This window comes from Phyllostomus discolor, chromosome 10 (genome assembly GCF_004126475.2).
Source record: "Phyllostomus discolor isolate MPI-MPIP mPhyDis1 chromosome 10, mPhyDis1.pri.v3, whole genome shotgun sequence".
Classification (NCBI taxonomy): domain Eukaryota; kingdom Metazoa; phylum Chordata; class Mammalia; order Chiroptera; family Phyllostomidae; genus Phyllostomus; species Phyllostomus discolor.
The window spans coordinates 6,960,838-6,987,445 of NC_040912.2; the positions used below are offsets into that span (position 1 = coordinate 6,960,838).

At 47.8% G+C, this 26,608-nt stretch overlaps 1 protein-coding gene across 1 annotated transcript in view; it reads right to left on the reverse strand.

The window, feature by feature from the left end:
• NPSR1 (neuropeptide S receptor 1) overlaps positions 1–26,608 on the reverse strand; it is a 77,789-nt gene that overhangs the window by 23,667 nt on the left and 27,514 nt on the right. Inside the window, exon 3 of the mRNA XM_036010454.1 lies at positions 2,205–2,396. Coding sequence (XP_035866347.1) covers positions 2,205–2,396 — 192 coding nt within the window. The remainder of the gene's footprint in view (positions 1–2,204; positions 2,397–26,608) is intronic.

Sequence of the window (26,608 nt, forward strand, 5' to 3'; positions counted from 1 at the left end):
TGTAACCGGCCATGTGTCCCCTTGGCTGTGGGTCGCAGGCCCTCCACCCCCAGCACAGGTGCTGAAAACACCCCTCATGTGTTTTCTGATGCTCACTTTCTTTGTCTCCCATTTCTTCACCCTTAAAATGCTCTGGTGGGGGAGTCTTTTTGTGCAGCACCCTCACTACTCCTCCCTGCAGCCCGCTGGGCACAGATCAGCAGATGGGTGAACAAGCGTGCCACACCTCTGCGCACACATATCACAGAGTATCTCTTCCATTCCCCTCATCCCACTCCCTGCCTCCCTCTCCACCACGCTCACCAGGGCAGCACGGTGCCCAGAAAGCTCGGTGCCGTTCACAGACACAGGCACACACGTACAAGTAACCTAGGAACAGCCTAAGAAGCAGGTGTAAATTCTATTTCTAAATTACTTTTAATTGCACACGATATATGGATATGTTTCCGTTTAAAAATTGCCTTGTTGCAGGTAAGTGCCTCTGGTCACCGTGGCTGGTTGGGCTCCCACCCCCAGAAGTCCTTGCAGACAACTGTAGACCGTTCCGGGCTCTCTCTGTCCCTCTCTCACGACACCTAGCATTGCTCTGAGTTGTCCTTTACGTTAGTTTTATCATACTGCATGGGTTATTCTGCACATTGTTTTATGACAGAAAATGAGATACAGGTTTTTTGTGTTGTTTTTTTTTGTCAATGCACCTGAGTCAAGAGCAACTGAGCTAGACCCCCACTGTCTGAGTTCAAATCCTGCCCCTGCACCTACTGGTTGCGTAACTACGGGCAAGCTACTTTTACTTTCTGAATTGTAATTGCCCAGACTGGGAGATGCAGCTAATAATAGAACCCACCCCACAGAGCTGTTGAGAGGAGTTAAGTGCCTGACATATGTAAATAACTCCCAGTCACGAAAGGCACCTAGTGTGCAATCGATACACCCAAGCGTAGCTAGGCATTCCTCCAAGGTTAGCATCGAATTCCCCGCCACGCTAAGCAGCGCGGCAAGACACAACGCATGTGTGCACGCACACAGGGGTGCTTCCCCGGGGAGGGTACCAAGGAGTGGAACTTCTGTTTCAAAGGGCTGCACATTTTATGCTTAATTAGACCTTGTGAAGTTGCCATTCAAAGTATCTGTGCCGACACTAGCCGATGTATTCAATGGTCTCTGATGACTATTAGTTCTACTTATTCTCAAGTTCTGCTTGCTCTATTAACTCTGTTTGCTTAGGTGTAAATTCTGCAGAAGGGTATTCTAAATATGTTGTCTATTTTCCACAGTTTGGCTTTTGTCGCATTTTAAAAAATGATATTTGATTACACCTGTAGTCAAGATTTCACGTTAGGGTCTTTATCAGTGTTCGCAGCCTGGTTTGGAGCGTGTAGCGTGGGTTGCTAAATGTTGGGTTCTTACTTGCTTTCGGGGGTCCTGGAGCAGAGCGGGCCCTACCTGTGGGCAGAGTAACGAAGAGTAGTCCCATTACTGGGTACCCACCATCCCTCCAGGGCACCCCTGCTCCCAGGAATGCTGCTGTGCCTCTTCAGACCCAGCACCCCCACTACCTGGAAGCAGAGATGAACCCTCCTCACCGTGCCCAGGACCTGCCCTGCGGTTTCCCGGAGCCCTTCCTGCACGGCCTGTTCAGCAAGCTCTCTGGGCACTGCTGCAGCGTCGGCTGCGGGCTCTATGAGCTGTCCGTGGTTTCAGCCTTCCCTCCCTCCCCTCAGCTTCCTTCTTGCTGGAATACCTCACTAACCCTGGGCCAAGGAGGACACCCCTTCTTTCCAGGATGCTTATCAGTTAAAAACATCTTTCTGATTGTTTCTACGGTTTGGGGGGAAAGAGGGCAAGGCGCTTGTTTCCGGAACATGAATAAGGTGAAGCGGGAGCACTCCTTGCTTCAGACAGGTGTGTGCATCGGCGTGGCTCTGAGGGAGAATCTGCAGGCATTAGCGGAAGGCGAATGGGCAGCAACCCCCCTTCGCTAGTGGCTCCTGGACATCCATGGGAACCGCCAGCATTTTTCCAGGCACCGACCTTCCTTTTTTACTATTTTTTTTTTGGACAGTCAGACCCAGAATTGAAGGAGGTGGAGGAGAAGAAAGGGGGAGGAAAAAAGCCATTATCAAGAGCATAGCCATGAAAACAGCCCCAGCCTCCCTGGAGCATGATTCCCGAGGAAACAGCGGTTGGCCGAGGCAGCTCACCTCCTTGCAGGAACTTCATGGGGTAGACGATGGCGTGGTACCTGTCTATGCTGAGCGACACCAGGACGTAGGTGGAGGCATACAGCAGCACAACCTGGGGACAGAAACGAGAGGAGCTGTGTGACCTCGCAGAGGGAGGGGAGGCCCATGGTGGAAAGGTCAGGGGTTTTGTGCGGCGGAGAAACCTGGGCACTGAACCCAGGGGGGGACGGGAACTGGGGTAGGGAGAGGGAGACCGGCTCCAGCCCCAGGACGCAGGTGGCGGCTGCTCCTGCTGCTGCCTCCGCGTTGTTCGCGGGTTCCACTGCGCATGCGTCCCGCTTACTCCAGGCTCCCTCAGGCCCGCAGCTTCTTGGAGGCGCCACATTTAGGGACCAGCCCCCCTTCAAATATTCACGTCGCACATTCCTTGGTGACTAACTTTGAAGGCTGAACTGATTTTCTCTGCCACAATAGACACTCCAGAATAATTAGAAACAGAAGTGTTTTGTTTTTTTTTTTTTTTTTGCCTTTGACCAGCGTGAGCTGTTGAGAGATGCTGAAAGAAGGGTTTGGGGGTGACGGGGCTGGTTTAAACCACTTCTCCCTGCTGAGCTGACAGCGCCCCTGCCCCACCTCCATCCCTGGCAGAGCCGGTCCCCACGGCAGGGCCTCGGGTCTCCTCTTCCTCCTCCCCACCCTCTCTTGTATTAACCTTGCCCATGCCCTTTAATTACCCTGTGTGCAGTGTTATTTGCGTACTTTGCAGAGGAGGAAATGAGGATATAAGACCTTAATATCTCTTATGTGAAGAGCACACTCAAAATGTAATTGAACGAGAAAGCTCTGAAAGGACGGTCAAGGTGAGGAACTGCCAGCTAACTTTGGGCCCCTGTTTTTCACGAGGAGCCCAGCCGCATCTCTGCTTTGTGACCCCTGGGTTAAGTCTGGACACGTCGGAGGGAAACACGAAGATTGAAGTCGGCGGGCGAGTGCCTGCATTTTTTTCTAAAACAGAATTAACGTGACTCTGGCAATAACCTTTATCTGAATCTGTGCTTTTTTGTCCCCCCCCCCCCCCCCGGCTCAGACAAATACCAAGCAACTGTACTTTTTGTCCTTTCTTCTTTTTATTTCTATGTCACTTACGCAGATGTGCCACAGGGCGGGGGTTCTGAGGACAGACTGGAGAGCCAAGCCTCCGTGAGGAGTAGAAGGGGAAGTTCTCCCCGTGCTAAAACAGTGCCATAGGGACAGGACCAAAAACGGTGGCCAAGTTTAACTCCCTGAACCCGACCACTGTCTCCCTGGAGAAAGCTGGGATTTCCGTGTGACCCAGGAGTGCACAGTTGTCACGGCGGGCCACTCGCAGCTGAGGAGGGGACAGCAGGGAGGGTTTTGCCCTTGGGATCCCTTTTCCCTGTCTCCTCTCTGATGTCACCTCCTCAGCCATGTGCTGTTTAGAAGAAAAACGTCTAAAACCAAATGGTCATCACAGGTTACACGTGGAATAATGGCCAAAGGTAGATCCAGCAACTAGAAACTAGAAGGAGGCATTCCGTATGATAGTACTCTTAGACAAATGAAATTCAAGGTGCAGAGCACTACATGGGATAAAGGGATTGTTTATATTAACAAAAGATATATTATGGCAACAAAAAACAAACTTACGCAAAACCCATAACACTAAATACAAACCGTTGTACTAAAATGTTCATAGTCTGACAGAGGAAAAACATAGTAACGCCCAGAAAAGAATTAAACTTCAAGCAGAATGTACATTATTGTAAAATACCTAGGTAACATTTCAAAACTTGGTCATGGACTAAACTAGGAAGGAAAAAAACCCTCACTAGATTCCAAAAAGCAGAATTTACATGATTTACATATTTAAAACCAGCAGTAAAAGCTGAAGTTCGTATTATGTTTTTGAATCCCACTTGAAAATTTAAACACCCTTATAATTAAACTTGAGTCAAGGAGGAAATCAAAGTCCAATTATAGTCGATTCATAAATGTCAACAATGAGGATCCCGCACACCAACAGCATATGGGGCGCCATTTGGAGCACAGGCGTCAGCGTGAGGACATATGCTTGCATTCTCACCACCCCACCCCTCAGCTCCGTCGAAAATGACCTAGGAAATGTAAAGCCAAATAGAATCTTAGAGACGTGAGACTTAAATAAAAAGAAGCTTAGATAAATTGTATTTTTTAAAATGCCAGATGGGGGTTCCTTTAAAGGAGGATTCCTGGACCGACTTTAAAAACAATTTAACGTGCATTATGTTCTTAGAACGATTTTAGATTTACAACAACAAAAAAATGAGCAGGTAGTGTACAGAAAGTTCCCACATTAACCCTCTGCCCCCGCCCCTGCCCCCCACACTTCCCCTTATTTACAAACATCTTACATTAGTGAGGCTCGGTTTCACAGCCGAGGCACCCACACGGACACAGGGTTGTTAACTGAAGTCCATGGTTCACATGGAGGCTCACCCTTGGTGTCTTATATCGTACGGGGTTTGATGAGCGCGTCATGATGTCAGGTACCCACCGTGGCAGCATCAGACGGGAAACTTTCACTGGCCTAAGACTCCCCCGCGCTTTGTGCTTCATTCAGTCCCTCTAAATCCCTGACGACCACTGATCTGTGTCACTATCACCATAGTTTTGCCTTTTCCAGAATGTTGAGTAGTTGTGATCACACAGTCAAGCAGGCTTTGCAGATGGGCTTCTTCCGCTGAGCAATAAACATTCAAGATTTCTCCGTGACTCTTTACATCCTGATAGCTCGTTTTTCATTGTGAAATAATATTTCATTACATGGGCATATCATAGTTTACTTAACCTCCATTTTTCTGTGGCTTGATAGCTTATTTTGTTTTATTGCTGAATAATATTTTATTGCATGGATGAACCAAAGTTTATCCACTCAGCTTTTGAGAAACATCTTGCTTGCAGTTTTTGGCAATAATGAATAAAACAGTTCTAAAGATTCTTGTGCAGGTTTCTGGGCAGACATAAGTCATCAACTCAAGTGGGTGAATAGCGGAAACACAACTGCTAGATCACATGGTAAGAGCACGTCCAATTTCACAAGAAAATGCAAACTGTCTTCTAAAGTGGCGGTACCATTGGCGTTCCCACAGGGAATGAAAGAGTTCCTGTTGCTACACATTCTCTCTAGCATGTTGTGCGATCAGTTTTTTTGGATTTGGGCCATTCTAATAGGTATATAGTGGTAGCTCATTGTCATTCTGATTTGCAATTCTCTAATGCCATATAGTATTGAACTGCTTTCCATGTGCTTGTTTGTCACCTGTGTGTCTTCTTTAGTGAAGTGTCTGTTCAGATCTTTTGCTCATTTTTAAGTGGGTTGCTCATTTTCTTATTGCTGAGTCTTAAGCGTTCCTTGCTTATTCTGCGTGTAAAGCCTTCTTCAAGTACGTGTATTGCAGATATTTTGCTCATTCTGTGCCTTGTCTTCTTGGTCTCTTAACAGTGTCCTTCACAGAGAAGTTGACAATTTTCATGAAATCCAACTTTTTGATTTTTGCTTTCAGGGGTTGTATCTACAAAGTCATTGAGACACCCAAAGTCCCCTAGGTTTTCTAGGTTGTCTTCTAGTATTTTACAGTAATGCATGTTTCATTCAGGTCTATGATCCACATTGAGTCAGTGTTCATTCAGGTCTGTGGTCTGTATTGAGTCGGTCTTTGTGGAAGGTGGAAGGTTAGATTCTCCGCCTCCTCTCCCTCCTCCCCTTCCTTCGTCCTCATGTAGCTGTCCATTGACTCCAGCACCATTTCCTGAGCAGGTCCTATCCTTTCTCCATTGAACTGACTTTGTTCCTTTGCTGTATTTGTGTGCATCTGTTTCTGGGGTCTGTTCTGTTCCCTTGATCTACTTGTTGATCCTTGCACCGATTCCAGGCTGTCTGGATTACTATGGCTTTATAGTGAGTCTTGCAATCAGACAGTGCCAGTCTCCCAAACTCGTTCTTCAGTATTGTGTGGGCTTTTCTGTGTCTTGCCTATCCGTATAAACTTTAGTTTGTCCGTATCTATAAAACAGCTTGGTGGGGTTTTGATTGGGCTTGCATCAGATTTATAAATCACATTGGAAAGAACTGACATCTTAACAATAGTGACTCTTCCTCTCTATGAACATGAAATATCTACCCATTTATTTAGGTGTTTGATTTCTCTCACCGGAGTTTTGTAGGTTTTTAATATTTATCTTGAGCATATTTTGTTAACTTTATATCTCAGTATTTCATATTTTGGTGGTAACATAAAGGCTGTTGTGTTTTTAATTTTAAATTCAAATTTTTATTGCTGATATATGAAAAAAATGAACTTTTATATACTAATTTTATACTCTGAACCTTGCCATTTTCACTTAATAATCCTTTGGAGTTTTCTATTATTTTGGATTTTTTATAGGCAATCTTGCCATCTGTAAACAAAGTTCTTTTTATTTTGTTTTTATCCCCCTGCAAACCTGTAATTTCCTTTTTTGTGTCCTGTTGGCTACCTCAGTGCAGTCTGAACAGGAACAGAGAGAGAAACACCCTTGCCTTGGTCTCAGGCTCAGGAGGAAACTTCTGGTTTCTCACAGTTAACTGTGAGGTTCTCTGTAGGTTTTCTGTGCACAGTCTTTATCAAGTTAAGGAGGTTTCCCACTCTGCACAGATTCCTGAGAGGCTTTTCTTTTCTTTTTTAAATCATAAATTGGTACTGAATTTTGTCAAATGCTGTTCTGTATCTGTGGATTTGATCATATAAGTTTTCTTCACCTTTTTGATATAATGGACTATATATGTTTTTTTAAAGATTTTATTTATTTATTTTTTAGAGAGGGAAGGGAGGGAGAAAGAGAGAGAGAGAAACATCAATGTGCAGTTGCTGGGGGTCATGGCCTGCAACCCAGGCATGTGACCTGACTGGGAATCGAACCTGCGACACTTTGATTCGCAGCCCGCGCTCAATCCACTGAGCTACGCCAGCCAGGTATAATGGACTATATTAATAAATGTTTTTTACATGTTTTGTGATTGTCCCACAGTTCTTGGCAGTTTTATTTTATTTTTTAAAATACACTTTTTAGCCTGGCTTGAGGTCCACAACCAACCTGAGTGGAAGGTACGGAGATCTCCCATGAGCTCTCAGGCCTCGCGCACAGCCCAGCATCCCTCATGTCCCACACGGGCGTGTTCGAATCAACGAATGCATACCCCAGACCAGTATGCCTTCCAGCCACTGCCGACAGCCTCTGCGTGCATGTTGGGGCACAGTGTTGACACTCAGCCAGACAGCCGACGGCTCGGCCTTTGCCTTCCCTTCCTGCTTGCACAAAGCTTCAAGGTCAGCCGGCGGTGAGAGCTCCATCCTCCTGTGTTTCTTCCTGAGCACCGGCCCAGTCTCGAGCCTGCTCCTGGCCTCCAGGTCCTCGGGACTCTGTCGGGGTGTCCAGAGCTCCTCCGAATACCTCACTACTCCGCTTGTTTTTTTCCAAATACGGTTTATATTTCTTTTTTAGATTTTATTAAACTTACTGGGATGACATTGGGTAATAAGATTGCATAAGTTTCACAGGTACACTTCTATGACACATCATCTGCATATTCCATTGTGTGTTCACCACCCAAAGTCAAGTCAGCTTCTGTTCTTAAGCTTCGGGTCAGTCTGCTGTTTCCACCAACTCCCATCCGACACCTCAGGCGCTCACGCAGTTAACCCATTGCCTGTGATTGGTTTTGACAGATGCCTCCAGGTGGGAGGCTCTTCACAGCGGCTGAGTTCTGAATCAAGTAAAACGCAGGCAGCTGAGCAAGCAGGGCCTCACAAAGCACCGCCAGACAATCGAATACTGACGGTTTCCCAGGGATGAGGTGTCTCAAGAGCTCTGGCCCTCTCCCTCTCTCTCATGGTTGCTGGGGTATTTGTTTTCCCTGTAAAGGCAAGCTGTTCATTGTCAAGGCCGCCACAAAGCTGGAGACCGGAGGGTGAGACCAGTGGAGACTAGAACACCACAAACACCATTTTTCTTACTGAGATTCAGACGTTTTATTGAATGCATGCTCCCTGGATTATTGCAAAGCTTTGTTTAATTTCCAGAATGCTTAACATTTTGACTCTGACAGTTTTTATACAGTTTCCTCTGCCTTTATGGAGCAGAGAGTTGTCAGAGTTTCCTTTGTTAGCTAGAATATATTTTATATAAAGTGTTGTTTTGATATTCATTACACAAACTATGAGATGGAATGTTACCGACACGAATAACTCTGGATCAGAAGAGATGTTATTTAAGTTAGCTATTGGGAAAAACATAGGCTATCCTGTGTTTTTGAAAAATGTGAAGTTAAGCGTGGCAGCCCGCCTCCGAGATGTGCCCAGGGACCCGTGCCTCCTGGCTTCACTCCTTCTGTGGTCCCCTCATCTCCATTGGGAATCAGGTCTGACTTCTGCTCTCGAGAGAATAACGTGGAGGTGATGATGTGTAACCTGTGGGAGGAGTTCACGTGCCTCTGCTCCCATGCTCCTTTGGGTCTCTGGTTCCCGGGAAAGCTGAGTGCACTGTGGTGAGGGCACAGGAATATTGGTGGAGAGGCCCGGGGCAGAAGAGCGGAATGTTCTGTTACAAGCTACACCAGCTTGCCCGCTCTGTGAGTGGCCACCTCAAACCTGAGTTGTGCGGAGTCCAAGTCAAGCCTTCCGGCGACTGCAGTCCTGGGCGAGCACCTGCTGAACCCAGTGATAAGCCTTTAGAGAGACCTGCCGGGTGAGGCTGTTCCCGAGTTCTTGGCTAGCAGTCACTGGGCGATAACAAATGGTACCTGTTTCAGGCCACTGAGTCTTGGTGTAATTGGTTTCTCATCAACTGATAGAACAAGCAGTTGAAAACATTTACCTACAAGGAGGTAAAAATCCCCAAGAAGAAATGTGTTGTAAAACATTACCCCTGAGAAAACACCAGCCCCAGAAAGTAATAAGGGCTCTTCGGTATCTGCTAAACTCTGAAGGATAGGCCCAGAGTGCAAAAGAAGATTTTTAATTATAACTATTCTCTATTTTCGGAAGATGGAATAACTCCATTATCGAGATCTGAAAATGGTAGAGCAAGTGAAAATCATAATCTCACTTACAAATATGATGCAAAGATTCTTTAAAAAGTCATACCAACAATTGGAATTTAACAGGATAAGGTTTTCCAGAAATGTATTATAACCTATAAAGCTTCAGTAATTGAGACCTGAAGTACTGGCATCAGAAATAAAATGTATTAGTGGGAAATCATTTTAAGAACTCAGGAACAGAACACGTCAACCCTAATACCCGTTATAAAATATTCATTTTTTCCATGCTAAGCTGAAGTGTCTTAATCTATTTTATACATGCATGATGTATTAATAATGAAATATATGTATATGGTATGTAGGTAATATTTTACACCAAATATATATATTGCAATTATATTTTTACATTGAAGCTTATTCAATAGGCAAAGTGTAAGTGCCTTTAATCTAAAAATAGATATCCGCAATAATGGAGAAAATAGTATGCCAGTTATTAAAGAATTGAAAAAGGATAATAAGCAACTTAGAGAACAAGAAATTCAATTCAATAGATACTTGAAAAGGTCCAATTGAGATGGTAATACAAGAACCATAAGTTAGAACTACTCGAGTTAATACCTATATTCTAATAAACCGCTAACATTTTTATTCAAAAAGAACAGTAGCCAGTATTGGGTTAGTTTGAAGGGGGAAAAAAAAGCAAAAAGACATTAAAATTTTTTCTGGAGATGACTTAGTGCTATGTATGGTCTGCATGTTTGTGTCTGAATGTTTATGTCTCCTACACGTTCGCTGTTGGCGTCCTAGGGCCCCGAGGGATGCGTTAGGAGGTGGGGCTTGGAGAAGCCATTAGGTGCTGAGGGTGGAGCCCTTATGGGTGGGATTAGTGCCCTGACCGAAGAGAGCCCGGAGCTCCCCCGCGCCTTCTGCCACAGGCGGATATAACGGGAAGCCAGCAGTCTGAAAAAGGGCCCTGACTGGACCACGCTGGTTCACTAGTCTCAGACTCCCGGCCTCCAGAATCGTGAGAAATAAATGGTATTTATAAAGCTACCTGCTCTGTAGTATTCTCGTTGTAACACCCTGAATGTACTGAGACAGCCAGACTACGTCAAAAGCCTTAACTTTAGCATTAACATTCCATTAACATGGAAATTTTATTTAATGCTTGCAGTATGAATGTTGATATTCTTATTATTGCTTATTTGCATTTTCTTTATGTGTCTTATTTTTAGCCAAAGCAAAACATTAAAAAAAAACCCTACAAATGTTGCTCGTCCTCTCAACTAGAAGGGAGCGAGCCGTGTGTTGTGTGGGAGTGTGAGGTTCTGGGTTGTTTCCCCACGGCGAATCCCAACGCCAATCCCGCGGTCAGTGTGTCCCATCGCGTTCGGAAGGCGCCACGCACCTGCAGATAGCGGACCACTCGGCACACCAGGTCAGGCGCCATGAAGTCTCCCGTGAATCGCCAGATAATATCCGTCAAGATGTTAACCAGCCCTGTGAAAGAGTCTGAAACAAAACAAAACAAAACAAAACAAAAACACAGAGGATTAATTCTAGTCCCTTTTGGATTTGCAGCCATGCCACAGTGGAAATGAATTCCTGCGAGATTCCCCCCTGATGTATCAGGAGGCCGTTGAGGGAAAAGGAAGGTGAGGCAGGAGTCCCTTCCTTGGCTTTTGTCATTGGAGCTTGTTACCACCTAGAGGCAGCCCCCTAGGGAGGACTTAGGTAGGGACTGAAGAGGAGTCATACTGATTGCAGAGTTGCCATTTTACAACACAGAAGGGAAGATTTAAGGGGGGTCAGACCTGTGCTGAAACAAGGACCCTGTGTGGATCAATGAAAGGCAACATCAAGCAAAGGAGAATATTTGTCTTCAAGAAGCCCCTCAAAATTCTCTCTGTTGCACCCACTATTTTACAGCTTGCACCTCTGGTTCCCTCCCTACCACCCATTACGGCCCCTCTCTGCCTAGGTTCCTCTGCTTTCTTTCCTTTTCAAATACCTGCCCTTGGAAAAAGTGAAGCACGTGATCTATTCGTTCAATTCACTTTATCAGACTAGAGAGGAACCGAGGCCAAGGTCGGAGCCTCTGTGCTCTGTGACCCTCGTACTCGGCCCTATATTCGCAGACCGTGTAAGACGCACCGATGTCTACAGCAGCAACAGGAAGGTACGGATGTGCGGAGGCTCCCTCTCTCCCCTTGATGACAGATGTCACTGTTGATCATGCAGACCACATGCTGAGTGATGATGGGTGGGACTGGCACTTGAAACTGGATAAGCAAGAATTCGTTGACATGGGGTCACTTCCTTGGGACATGGGATGTAATACTGTCGAGGACCCAGGAACCGGGGCAAACTCATTGCTAGGGTAGATGTTAGAAGCTTGGAGAGACCAATGGTATCTCCTAAACACAGTGGAAATGCCTGGGTTGGCCCGGTAGGCAGTAGAGAAATGATGAATAAATAAATAGGCCACGGGAAATGGACATGCTGTGACTGAAAAATCCTGCGAAGCCAGAAGACCCACCAGAGAATTCTCTTCCCTAGAAAGTCTTGGGAGACACATGATTCCCCAAGTTCACCAGGAAAGTACTGGGGAGAGGGGTACCAGCATTATGAGAAAGCTGGGGGAGGGGGGCTCCCACCCGTAGGCCAGAGCAGATGGTGGGAGAGGTGGCCGTAGAGTCAGGTCTACACACTGTGATGATCCCCTAGTCCTTCCCCAAAGGCACCTGTTGCCACTTATCTGAGTGGCTTTCCACTGAGGAAAGAGGAATGTTAAGATATTTTGAGGAGCGCCAAGCCAAGGGTGTACGTGACATGATATCTAGAGGCCTGGAGTGTCATCACGGCCCCACTAAGAGGAGAGTCTCATGGGGCCAGGTGACGACTAGAACCCTGGTCGCAGTGGGATACTCCGCCAGACCTGAAGACCCGTCACTGACCATTTCCCCGCCCTCCCAGTATTCACTTGGAATGGACACATTTGACAGTTGGAACAAGTGCACGTTGGTTTCCCCGTGATAGCGCGGAAGACCAAACGGAAGTCCTCAGTTCATCCGAGTCCTTCGGTTCACGTTTGGTGCCTGCAGAGACGGGACGGGTCCTGGAGACTGGCCGCCGACTCACCGGCTCAGCCGCTCGGACAGACGGCTGCGCAGCCCCCTCTGCAGTACAGAGGATGCTTTCGGCGGGATCCAGGCCCCCACAACGTGGAACAGCCGGGCAGCGAAACTCTCACTTTGGGGACGGAGCTAGGGCACTCACACTTCCACTTCTAGTGGTTTATGTTTATTGCTGTGCCTCTGCTAAGGAGGAATAGCAAGAGCTGGGAAATCACACTTAATGACTTCAGTGAACGCTGGAAAATTTGTTCGTGTTCGAACAGGAGGGAGGCTGGCGTCTCGAGCAGCGTAGGGCGTGCAGTGGTGCTCAGAACACACCTGTTGACAGTGAATTGTCGCAGTGGTTTGGCAAAGGCCCCAGGGCATTTTCTTTTAATGAAGCTTTTTTATTTCGAAATAGACTCACGAGAAATTGCAAAATCATTACTGAGAGATTTCATGTACCTGTCACCCAACTTAGCCCAATGGTGACATCTTACATAACCAGAGTTCTCTCCATAGTTTAAAGGAGAATTGTCACTCTCAGTCCACAGTGAGCAAGCTCTTAAGCTCTTAAGGGATGTTATGAAGCAGTTATTCAATCCTTGGGTAGGTGCTAAGTATTCAAAGTATTCAAGATTGTCTAATCTAATAAAAAACTACAAAACAGGTCCCTCATTTTATGAATGAGTACACTAAGTGAGGATGGAACATTTTCTTGAGATTTAATAGTAAGTCAGAGGCGAGTCAGGCTTGTAACCCAGACTTTTGGGTATCAATGCTCATGGTCTTCACCACACACCCGTGCTTTCTTTCCCTTTCTCTTTCTTCTCTTATTTCCCACTCCCTAACCCTCCATCCCTCCTCTCCCTTTGCTCCCTTCCTCCCTCTTTCTCCTCCTTTTTCCTTCCTTCCTTCCTTCCTTCCTTCCTTCCTTCCTTCCTTCCTTCCTTCCTCCCTCCCTCCCTCCCTCCCTCCCTCCCTCCTCTCCCCTTCCTTCATTCTTCCCTCCCTCCCTCCCTCCCTCCCTCCTCTCCCCTTCCTTCATTCTTCCCTCCCTCCCTCCCTCCGTTTACAGTTCTCATTGTATCTGTTCTCTTTCATTCCCTAAGCTAAAGTGCAGGCCTAAGTCTTCCTTCCATCCCCTATTCCTGCACTGGCTGCCCTGATTTCTCTTTCCACCCCTTCTATTTATAGGTCTTCTCTACCCACAAATGTTGCTTTTATTCCTATAGAGGACTGGGGAGGTAAATTGTCCGTTTATCAATCGTCACTGTGGATGGGATGATCTGAGCCAACTCACCCCCCACCCCCAGCCGGTTAGCATAAAAGCCTTCTCTACCATCTGGCCTTGCCAAATTCCCCACCTGGCACTTTTGGATTAGACACCATTTGGATCACATATTTGTGTTTTCAGATACGCATCCCCTCTGCCCCGAATGGCCTCCCTCCACTTATCAGTTGATTGAATTCTCATTTAAACTCTCACTAGAAAGTGAAAGAGACCTGTCTGTTCCCTTCCTAGGCGCATCCCTTGACCAGTCACATGGCAAAGTCTGTGCCCAAAGGGCATGTGGCGCTCCCAGCCTTGTGCCTGTCTGTCCCTTCCTCTCCGTTTCTCTGAAGGTGACAACAAGTAGAAGCACTGGCAAGCCCATGGGGACTGCGACAAAGGTGTCAGAAGACCTGGGCAGGGCCTTGAGCTCTGGGTGTGGCCCCATCACAGAGGAATTTCCTGTGGCTTTTCCTGGCAGGAATGGGCTGGATGAATGGATACAGGAGTAACTGGGATCCTCTCTCTGGGCTTATTTATTCCTTAACTTAAAATAATAGGGGGAAAATCCCTAAACTTGTGTTTCTCTAGACCAAAGTGGCTATGTGAACAATTATAATGCACTGAGGTGCGATTTCTTTTTTACCCCAGGAGCTCAGCCTTAAATAAACCCATGCCTGGGAGAAGGCTCTAAATGGAAATACGCATTTGTTATTTGCTATTAAGCAAATGCTGCTCTACCTGATCAGTAGAAAGCTATTTAGTTACCTAACTAATTGAGTACATGGCAAATAAACCTTTCCTAAATGGTAATTAACAGGGCCTGGGGAATAAAAGGTATACTTTAAAGGCTTAATCACTTCTATGTTATTATTCCTGCTTTTAAAAATTTATTCAGTCCAAGATCCTAGGAAATTCTGATGCTCAGAAAAGCCAAAATAGGCTCACATCAGGCTTTCCCGTTCCTTTGGTGCAATTTCTTGCAAACATGAATGGGGTTCCCAGTTGGGCAAGAATATGGGTGGGGTGTGGGGAAGGGCAGTACGAAGTTAGCTCCTGAGCAGAGCCCTGAAGGGCCAGTAAGGACAGGTCAGGGGGAAAGGGAGCGAAGGACAGCGATTGTAGGCACACACGACAGTAGGCGCAGAGCTCAGGGGGTGACAGAGAGGGAGAGGAGAAACTAGACATGAAACAACCTTTGTTTGCTGCTGCTGACAGCTCAGACAGGGGCTGGGCAGTGTTGAGAAATGGGGCTGGAGAGAGAGGAATCCAGGCCTTTTCGGGTCTCATGCACCGATGAAATGCGCTTGCATTTCTCCTGTGTACTGGGGGGGCTAAGGAATGTTGACATAGTCAAACACGTGTTTGGCATAGATTTCTGTAGCTACTGGTGGGGGCAGGTCATTTTGGTAGATTCAATACTGAGGTTACCATGATCCCTGTTAGGGAACCGAGCAGGCTTCCAGGAACGAGGTATACCGAAGGACACAGGTTCGAGATAGGCTTTACCAGGTGAAAGGAGGAGGTGTTGGGGACCGAGAGGTAGGCGTTTTCAACGTGAGGCCAAAGAGGACGTCTACACTGTGTTACCGGCAGGGGTGTCCCTGGTGGGGACGTGTGCCTCCTGAGAACACACTAGTGAAGCTCGCTGTGCAATATTTGGGCTGTTTCCAGTCTTTGGCTATTTCAAATGCAGCCGATGGTAACATTCATGAGTAGGATTTTGCGTGAACTAAGTTTTGTTCCCCAGGGATAAATCCCCAGCAGCAAGGGTGCTGGGACATGGGGTCAGTGGGTGTTAAACGAACTAGGAAACTGCGCGGCAGGTTTCTGGAGCTGCTGCATCACTGTGCCCCCACAAAAAATAAAGAAGAAGTGTGAGGGACAGAGGGGTTCTGCGTCCTTGCCAGCACTCGAGACAGTCGTCCCCCCATGCACAGGGCACATGTTTGGAGACCCCCAGGGGGTGACTAAGACCACAGATAGTACTGGACCCTCTATACATTGGGTTGGCCAAACAGTCCCTTACATTTGCTCCCTACGATGGCTCTAGTAGCACTTACTTGACTTTAACTCCATTACAAACAATTTCGTTAGACTGTATTGTGACAGCTGTCATATCAGCGTGCATTAAAAAAACATCAAAATTTGTGAATTTTTGTGCGGCCATTTTAATACTGAAGACAGAAGAAAGTGTGCAACATTTTTGGCATATTATGCTTTATTATGTTTTATTTCAAGAAAGGTAAAAACACAACTGAAACACGAACAAAGATTTGTGCAGTGTCTGGAGAAGGTGCTGTGACTGATTGAATGTGTCAAAAGTGGTTTGCCGTTTCTTGGTTCTATTGACATTTTGGCCAAAGAAGTTTTTGCTGTGGGGCTGTCTGATGCATTGGAAGATGTTTAGCAGCACCCCTGGCCTCTACCCACGAGAAGTCAATAGCGGGAGATCGCTGACATACTCGAAATATCCAATTCAATAAAGTTATTGGTGAAAATGAAAAATGTGTTTTTTATTTTATGGAAAAAACATAACAGACTTTTTGGCTAACTCAGTACTATGTTTTCCCAGTACACAGATACGTATGATACAGTTTAATTTATACACCAGGTGCAGTAAGAGATTAACAATGACCCATAATAAAATGGAACAATTATAACAATATACTGTAATCAAAGTTATGTGCATGGCTTTGGGACCGTTCCCAAGAAAAATAACGGTATTGTGAGCGCAAGCTCTGTGATACTGTGGCAGCCAATTTGATAACTGAGACAGCTACGAAGTGGCTGAAGGGCGGAGCATGACACAAGACTCTATTTCACTACGCAGAATAGTGTGCGATTTACAATTTATGAATGGTTTACTTCTGGAATTGGCTGTTTCATGTTTTTAGATGGCAGCTGACTGCGGGGGGTTGAACCTGCAGAAGGTGCCACTGCGGATCAGGGGGAGCCCTGGAGGGTCGGGCTGTTTCCTTTCCGTCACTCTCCTCCCGGGCGTCTCCTGTCTCGCCTCGTGGCTTCCGTTTGCATTTCCCTGCCGGCCAGCGATGGTGAACAGCTGTTCACATGCGAGTTTGCCATCCCTGTTCCTCTTCCGTAAAGTGTTCTCTTCAAGCCTTTTCCCGTTTCCCTAAAAGAGTCTCTGGCGATTCCACATAAAGCTGATACGAGCATTCCATCATGATTTCAGAGTTTCTGTCTCGTAGCTCCGACGTCTGAGCCAGCTGTCCGGTTCTGTTCATCGCTCTGGCTCCCGACAGCAGGCGGTGTTCCCTTTCGTGTCCCACACATGTTGACTGAACGGTGGATGTTGTGTGTAGAAGGTCATGAGTGACTGGGACAAACAGCAGGCACGTCTGGACACAGGCACGCATCTCTGAGGCTGCTGCCGGGGGGTGTTGAATCGATGTACACAGGAGCCCAGCCGGGCCTGGGTTGTGTTGGTGCCGCGGTCACTGTCAGCCCCTACAGGCTTCAGGTTTCTCTTTGGGTGCTCTGTTGGGTGAGGGCCGGGGTGCTGGAGGGTTTTAAGGCTCCACTTTCCACTTTTAGTTGTGTTTTCGTTCCTGGTCCACTGCTGTTGTGGCTGCTCGAAGCTTCTGGGCTGGTGGGCGCAGGACTCTGCCTTGTCCTAGCTCCATCTCAGCCTGGTGCAGACCTGTGTGTCAGGCTGAGACGGGCCTTAGGGGGCCTTAGGGGAGGGGCGTCCTCAAGGATGCAATTCTCCCCACTATGGCAGTCAACGCCTGTCTTGCTTCTGGGCGGGGCCTTGGTGGGAGAGAGTTTCATGCCTTCCTCCTGGGGGAGGGAGACTTCTCACGGAATCTGTGCTGCATCCTGGGCCAGCATTTTATGCCTCCATCTCCAAGAGTTGAGGGGTTTCTGTGGTTTATTTCCATGCTTTTCCTTCTGCTTCTGGGCCACAGTACCTTGTCCCTCCATAGAGTCAGCCTCCGTTGAGAGAAGGGATGGGGCGGAAGGGTAGGGATTCATGGCTTCCTGCAGGCATGGCCTGCACCATCCCATCCTTATCCCTCCCCCCCCCCCCCCGGCTCTGCAATAACTCCCAACTCTGCTGTTGGAGCACGGAAGCAGCCATGGGCAGTCCTCAGATTGAAGGAGCACAACTGTGTCCCAATAAAGCTTTATTTATAAAAATAGGCTTTGGGCCGGATCTGGCCTGTAGGGTGGGGTTTGCCAACCCCTGTTCTGCAGATGAACTCCAAAGTGGTTTGGGAACAAATGACTTTTGGAGCTGTCCTCAGTCTGACCTTTTTCTCACCGCCCCCTACATTCACACGATAAGAGAAACCCTTTTAGCTAGCGTATCCCTACTGGCAGCTGGTGAGCTGATGAAAACAGTGATTAAAGGAATAAGCACACATGCTCCCATTCAAACATTTGAATAGGAAACGTTACTCTGCATTTATTTGTCCTTTATTGAAAGCAGGGCCAAAGCTTTGGTTGGATGCATCGTCCTTTTTTGTGCATAAAAGAACCCCATAACTTCTGGTTTCAGTTTTTTTTAGATTGGAGTGAGAAGCTGAGATATCAGCAAAGTGATCTGAGGTGGAATCTCATTGTAGGGACTTTTGTCATTGTCCTTCATTCTTTCCCAGTTGCACTTGCTGAGCTGTATTCTACTGACGCTTCTTTAAGTGACAGTAAAGACAGATAAACAAACAAACTCAAGTCGTTCCAAATTATCCATGTTAATTTTCACAGACACAGCCACGCTTCAGTGTTCTTTATGTCGGTTATATCATTTCAATAACGAGTACAACAGACATAAACTGGTTTGGGAACAAGCACCTCTGACTCACAGAACTCAGGAGGTGGGGGCAGAGATGGGCAGGCTCGCCAGGGGCTATCCTGCTCTTCCGGGGGGCTCAGCAGCCAGGGTGTCGTGCAGAAAGAATGGAGGGTGTTGGTTAATCCAGTGAGGCACGTAGGAAGAGTGGCTGAGAGAGCTCCTGCTGGACCCTTCCGGTTCCTTGACCGCCACCAGCTGTTCACCTTGCCCGCTTCTTTCTTTGTGTCGCTGCCCTGACTAGGAGGTTCTGTATACACCTCCACCTGAGATGTCTCCTAACTCCTCTTGGCTGAGTTCAAGGTTACCTCCTTTATGAAGGCTTTTTTGACTACGGAGTTTGGCTGATTCCCGCCTCTGGGTCTCTCCCTACCGCACTATCGAAGTACCTATAACACATGAGTACATTTTGTGTTCCTCTCTAATTCCATTATACTGCGGGAGGATAGGAATGATTTTATATTCGCCTCCTGTCTCCGGATCCTAGCATTGTCTTGGGATGTAGTCAGAGCTTGGAAACTTCCCGTGAAGGAGGGACCACACTGTTCCCACTGTTGCTGGGTCGGTGGGATGTGGCAGAGCCCGTTTCATGGAGCAGGAGGAGCCGTTGGACCATCTCCTAAAGTGGAGTAAGATAATGACTACGGAGTCAGGTGCTGGAAGAGGAACATGATTGGAAACTTCCATCCCCTAGCAGATTTCCACAAGCGCGCTCTGGATTTTCAGGTCTCTGCTGGATTCTCAGCTCCTAGCTGCAGGGTCAGCACTGTTCTCATGTTTGCAGCCTCATCCCTTCTCACAGGGTCTTGTGAGACGCTCATTGCTTGTTAATGCAGGAAATGTCGGCCTGCTCAACACTGGCGAACTCCTTAACAAGGCAAGGCCGTTGGGGCAGAACTCACCCTGCGTAGAGAGCAAGTTGAGGGCCATTTCTTAGATTCCTGCTTGCCCTTGGTTGATGTTTGAACTTTCCCACGCAGAGCAGAACCGCGGGAATAATGAGCAGCTAGCGAGCCGAGTAACTCTTTTCCTTGGCAAGCGAGTAGCGCACGAACATGTATTGCACTAGATGGGAGGCTATTGGATGCAAACACAATTTTTATGGCGACATTGGTGTTTCTAATAACGTAAGATCATTTCAGCTCTGGCTTCAGAGGGCCTCTGGTGTTCCTGGAAGGACACCGTGGGCAGCAATGTCCACAGTGAACCTCCGGGCTGCACAATGCTCCCAGCTCAACTCCAGGGCTCCGGCGAGGGTTCTGTTTTTCAAGCAAGGAGGGTGAGAATAGCCTGCACTCTTGCAGTTGCACAAGAAACTATTTTTGATGCTGCTAAGGGTCCCTGCCTCCCCCCCTTTTCAAACAACTGTATGCTCGAGGGCACTTTACGTGGAACAAGATTTGAAGACTTTATGTCAATGCTTGTTTAATGATAGAACTTGCGTCTCCCAGTCTGATGTCAGGGACTCAACACCAATTAAAATGATTTCTCAAACACAGTACGTTCTCGTGTCTCTAATTTGGGGGCTCATTTTACAATAGCAGTATGACCCTGGCACTGTGCCCTTCACCAAGATGGACTACTACCTGAGCCAATGGCCCAAACTGTCAGTTCCCCAGCTCTTCATTAATCCCGGGAGAGTGGCTCACACCTCAGTCATCACGGCTCAGTTAGGTAGATAATAATCACATTCATTGTCATTAGAGAGCTCTCTTCACAGAAAGCTTTGTTCCTGAGATTTTAAATTGGTCTTAGCAAGCCATTAACGTCATTAGTGTCTCTCCATTGGTCCACCAACAATAAAAATCATGTATCTAATTTAAAAAATCTAAGTCCTCCCCAAACCTATTCTTTTTGTTTCTGTTGTGTGCAAAAGCTAAGAATCTCCCTGAATGAGGCCCACTGGTCCGCCTGGGCCTCGGGTCACGGCTGAGTTGGTGAAGGACTCATCCACTGACGTGCAAGCTTGGGCTCAGCGAGAGCGCATGCTTCCTGGAAACGAGTGGAAGTCGGGCGCTGAGTCACTGCCGTTTCTCCTCCTCTCTCTGTTTTTTTTTTTTTTTTAAGATTTTATTTATTTATTTTTAGGGAGGGAAGGCGGGGGGGGGGAAGAGAGAGAGAGAGAGAGAAACATCAATCAATGTGCAGTTGCTGGGGGTTATGGCCTGCAACCCAGGAATGTACCCTGGCTGGGAATCAAACCTGGGACACTTTGGTTCCCAGACCCCGCTCAATCCACTGAGCTACACCAGCCAGGGCTTCCTCTCTGTTTTAAGGTGGACTTCCCCGAAGCGTGGTCGCACAGTCAACGCCGCACAACCTGTGGCTCCCGGCGGGCTCTGAGCTTCAGTAGAAGAAACGGACAACTCGGTCCCTCCTTTAATGAGATTTTTGGTTTCCTAGTAAGAAGTAAGAAGAATTGAAGTCAATGGTCTGGGATGTTTAGAAATCTGAGCGAAGGAGAGGAGCATCCCGTCGGTAATTGTGCAAGAGGTGTGTTCTTTGGATGCCTTTTTTTTCTTTGCAGTTCTTGCGCAAGGCCAGCTGGGTTGTGGCAGGCAGGGGTGGAAGTCGTGGACTGTGACAAGAAACCTTTGAGTCACATCGCACCTCGTTGCAGCCAGGAGCAAGCTTGTACACAGGGAGGCGGGGCAGAGGCGGAGAGACACTGCTCAGACACCCGTGGGAGAGGAAAACTCGCTGTCCCGCTGCGAGCGTGGTTCTCGGGCACCCTCCGGCTGTCAGGTTCCGCAGGGTTGGCCTCGGCTTTCTAGCTGAGGTCACGCTCCCATGAGTGCGGACTCAGGCAAGGACGGGGCGAGGTGCAGGGAGAAGGGTCTGGTCATTTCCATCCAGCATGGGAATCCTTGAGTGAGCTGTCAGAGCCGGGTAGCTTGCCGCTGTGCCCTGATGGGTCTTTCTCCCCTGCGTCTCCCCTCTTCTTTTCATAGGTGTCACTTCCCCCAAACCTGTCGCATGGCTCATTCTGTTTTAGCATCTGTTTCCCCCAAAATCCAACATGTGATAGGAGGTCAGGCCGCAAGGGACACAGATCCTTCACCGTCTGGGGACGGTATCAAAGGCAGCCTCTGCCTGATCTGAGATCTTAGCACAAATCTTATTTGCTCAAGAACAAAGCCACTGTAAAAGCTACCAGGATCTGGGAACTACTATGGATGATGACTTCTATGCTCGGATCCCGCCCGCCAAGCAGCCTGCCTGCCTGTGCTCAGGGACTGTGATACTGGCCCCTATTGCAGGTCTGTGAGGGTCTCTGGCTCGCCCATTGCAGGGGTGTCGGTGAGGATATTTTATACATGTGTTATCAAAGTCCTAGATATCAAAGCTCCACAGACCAGCGTTCATGATCAGGAAACATCTGTCTGGGCATTTTTCCTTGAGGTTAGAATGAATTGTATCTGATGAATTTTTTAAAAATAATTCCCGTATTTTTATTTTTTAATTTTTTATCCTCACCCAAAGACATGCTTATTGATTTTAGAGAGAGGGGAAGGGAGGGAGAATGAGAGGGAGAGAAATGTTGATGCAAGAGAGAACCATGAATCGACTGCCTCTTGCACATGTCCTGACCAGGATTGAACCCGCAACTCCGGTGTACGGGACAGTGCTCCCACCGTCTGAGCCACGCCGGCCAGGGCGGGATCTTCTGGACTGTGCCCTCGGTTTCAGCCACCGGAAAGCACGGAATGAGATACGCTCAGCTGTAGTAACTCGGCAGTGCCTCGAAGCCTAACTCTCTGTCTCTGTAGCAGAGCCGAATATTTTCTATGACCCTCTCACCCTGCATTGTTCTCACTTTGTTGGGTGCGATCTCACACGTCTAGGCTGTGTGTGCCGCGCGGGTCCCGGAGCCTGAGTGGGGGGTTTCCAATGCTGGCTCCGCCACACAGTCACCATGTCATCTTGGGTGTGTCACCGGCCACCCTGAATCAGCTTCTCCGTGAACGTTTGGGAACAAGAATGCCTGCTTTTCAGGGCTGTGGCGCAGGTGAAGTGAGCTGATGCATGTGCAAGTCTTAGAAAGATGCTTGGGACATAGAACCTTGGCACGTGTTCTCGGGGCTGGTGTGGCGAACAGAGCTGAAGGACCGGAACGACAGGGCCAGTATCCCCGCTGGCCCCGAGCTCCCAGCTGATGTGCTGGAAGATAGTTTTCTAAAGTAAAAAATTATAAGGAAGGAGTCACATCTTTGTTTAAACTCAATCTACAATAAAGACTGGCTCCTTTATTTTCTGTGATGCATGCTAGTTAATTTAACACGTCTGACATCTACTAAGGAAACAGCGGTGGTTAAATGGACCGATGGGCTGTCCAGGGGAGAGAACCGAGCCGAACCTTGAGTGAACAGAACACGTGAAAGACACCCTGAATCTTAGCGGCTGCCTTATAACATGGAGATGAGTGTTCTTACCGTGTTAGGCTTAAGTGTCACTTAAGTGCTTGGAACATAGAGGCTCTCAGCGATGTAAGTTTTCCTTCCTCCCTTCTCCTCACTTCCCTTCCTACCCCTTCCCTCTTTCCTTGGAAGTTTTATGAAGAAATTGCTGGAAAGAGAGTCTGTGAGACAGGGAATGGGAAGATTGTGAGCATCTGTTGGAGGTTTGGGGAGAGGTAAATGGACACATAAAGAGGAATTTTAAGACATTTTTCTGTGTCTCATGCCGTTCGTCACCACTGACAAACGCCCGAACCTCTGAGGGACTTTGGGAAGACTGAAGTTGGGTGATTGTTTGGGGCACGTCAGACTGAGACTGGCCGTAAGGGGGCTCAGCTTCGTTGGGGTTGCCCACGTGGCAGAGAAAAGATAGGACACCTTGGTCTGGGAGAAGATTCAAGGTCACACTCTTGACCTTAGTGTATATTCCCTTCAGAGCTGTCACTTGGGAGAAGCGATAGACTTCTGACTAATATGGGGCTGGGCTCAGGGTCTTTTCTCAGTAACTCCTTGGTGCTTCCAAGTAGCTTGCTTTGGGGGGTGGTGATGGTGGGGGACAATTATCCCCGTTGCTAAAAGGGATTATGCAAAGCTCCTCAATCTGTTTGTCAGGGATTCAGACACTGGGGGGAGGCGGATGAAGTGACCCAAGCCAAGGCTCACAGACCTTCGTCCGTGGTTCAATAGTGACCCCCTAGGTTCATTTTCTGTGCCCTGCACCCCACCCCCAGTCAGAAGGTCCCCAACACTCCAGGTAGCTTCTCCCACCTGCTCCCACCCTCCACGTCAGCCATCCAAAACCGAAGAGCTCTTGGTTGTAAACAAATTCAACGGACTGAAAATCAGTCCTAATTCTCCAAGGCTAATGGCTAAAGCCACTTACTCTCTCAACAGCATTTTGATTTTAATGAGGGCATCAAACCTTGGCCCTGGAGAGACCATCTAATGGAGGGATTCCAGGAAGCGTGGCACACAGAGAGGAACAGAATGGGCTGGCCGCTTGCCCAAGGTCACACAGCAAGGTGGTGGCAGAGCTGTGACTAAAACCCAGCTGCCCCAACTCCCAGCCTCATGCCGTTGCCCCCCACCTGGGGCTGCTGCTTGAGGGGCCCCACCGGAGACTCTCCGCCTCACTCCCGAGCTGTGTGGGTGACTGTGGCCCAGCCTGAGTGTGAAAAGGCTGTGATGTGAGACCCGCACCATCCTCCCTCACTGCTAGGACCTTTGCAGGAAAAATAGCAGGAAGCTTGATCAATAGATATTATGCAAATGCCTAGAGCAATAACATTCCCTTCCATTACCGAGCTAACAGTCCCAGTAAAGCACATGCCTGGATGCTGACACTTTTATTTTTCCTGGTTTGTCAAACCGAAAGCAGGGGCTGACTGATGCCCATGTGAAAGCATAAAAGGTACACGCCTGGCTGGGGCCCAATTCCTTTCTCTCTGAATTAGAGGCCCCGGCTCCACGAGCTGGCAAGAGCCCCGGCTTTGTGCACATCAATTATGCTCTCTGGCTGAGAGCCTTGCTGAGCGGAGCGGGGCGGGAAACATGCCTACAGCCACAGCCAGCCTTGCTGGAGGTGTGGTCCCTGTAGGAAGAGGGCAGCCAGGTGGCGGTACCCAGAACCCTCTCCTCCATCCCTGTCCACCCTCTCCCACGGGTCACACCGGCTCAGGGGTCCTGGAACCTAAGCGTGCATCATGCTTTTGTTTGAAGCCGTACACGAAAAATAATGTCATCTGTCTTCTAAAACTGAAATTAATTGCTAGTATAAACTCCTACTCTGCTGGCTGTCAAATACTTAATTGCGGACAAAAAAAAGCTATAAACAGAAAACGAACAGCAAAAGGGCAGATGTGAATCTTTCCTTGTCGGTAATTACTTTAAATGTAAATGGATTAAACTCGCCAATGAAAAGGCAAAGCATTGATAAAAGTCATGATCCAACTCTATCCTGTTTCAAAGAGACTCATTTTAGATTCAAAGACACACATAGGACGAAAGTAAAAGGTTGTAAAAAGTATTCTCCGTGCCCTGGCTGGTGTGGCGCAGTTGGGTTGAGTGCTGGCCTGAGAATCGCAGGGTCGCAGGTTTGGTTCCCCGTCAGGGCACATGCCCGTGTCGCAGGCCAGGTCCCTGGTAGTGGGCGCGCAAGAGGCAACCACACATGGATGTTTCTCTCCCTCTGTTTCTCCCTCCCTTCTCCTCTCTAAAATAAATAAATAAAATCTTTAAAAAATATATTCCTTGCAAAGAGCAACCAAACGAGAGTTGGTGTGGTGTTATTGATTCATTCGCTCACCACGTATTTATTAAATGCCCACTATGTGCCGGGTGTTCTTCTGGGGGCAGTGAGTAAAATAGACAAAAACCTTCTTCTGATGGCGTTGATACTCCAGTGGTGGGGTATGGGCAATAAACACCGCGTGTGTTAGACTTAGGAAATGAGCTCAAGAGAGAACTCCTGGGCGGAGGTGAAATTGGGCCACCATCGGCACAAAGATACTTTAAAAGCCACGAGACAGGTTGATGCCGCCAAATGCAGATCAAATCACTGATCTTAGAGCTGAAGACGTTCTACGGATACGACACCAGAAATAAGGAGCCAAAAAAGAGGCTGAGAAGGAGCAGCCCTTAGGAGAGATGCAGGACCAGGAGATGTTTGTGGCTAGAAGCCAAGTAAGGAAGTATTGTCGGGAAGTGGGGATGATGAGTTGTGTGAGATACTACTGTGAGTTCAAATAAGTTGGAGCCTGGTGATTGGCCCCCAGGTTTAGAATAGGAAGCGTACTGAGGAGACTTAGTCCAAGCCATTTCACAATAGAGGTGAAAGCCTGCCCGACATGGATTTGAGTGGCGATGGGAGGAGAGGAATCAGTCACCATGTATATAGAAATAGTCTTCTCAAGGGTGGCACAGAAATAGACAGAAACAGGTAGCTGGAGGAATGAGTGAGAAGAATCAACTTTTTTGTCCGCTTCTGTTTGTTGTTTGAGAAACAACAGCATTGTGAGTGTTGATGGCTAATATCTAGCAGAAAGGGGAGAACTATCAGGGTGGAAGCAGTTTTCTGGAGTGACGAACGGGAGTCATTACGTGCTGTCTAAAGCACGAGGGGGTGGGTCAGCCTTGGGAGCGCGGGGGACTCAGCCACATCCCCGGGTGGGAAGGCAGCAGATAGGGGGGCTGATGCTGGCAGGAGGGGATAGGCCTACAGAGAAGGAGGGGGAAGCTTCCTCCTGCTGCCTCCGTTTTCTGGGTGGAGCGGGACCGCAGAGTCGTTTGGTAGAGGGGAGGATGAGAGGGAAGGCGTTGGAAGTTGGGGGAGAAAGAAGGTAAGAGAGCGTTTAGGACAGTGAGGGACGTGGTATGAGGTAACAGCTCTCTTATCACAAGGTCATATGAAAAATTGCAAATAATTTAAAAAAATATTTTATTTATTTATTTTTAGAGAGGGAAGTGATGGAGAGAGAGAGAGAGAGAGAGAGAGATCAGTATGCGATGGCTGGGGGCCGTGGCCTGCAACCCAGGCATGTACCCTGGCTGGGAATCGAACCTGTGACACTTTGGTTTGCAGCCCATGCTCAATCCACTGAGCTACGCCAGCCAGGGCTTGCAAATATTTTTAATGATCTCATTATGATCTTTGGTAGACTTATGACATTTTTATTTGCATAAT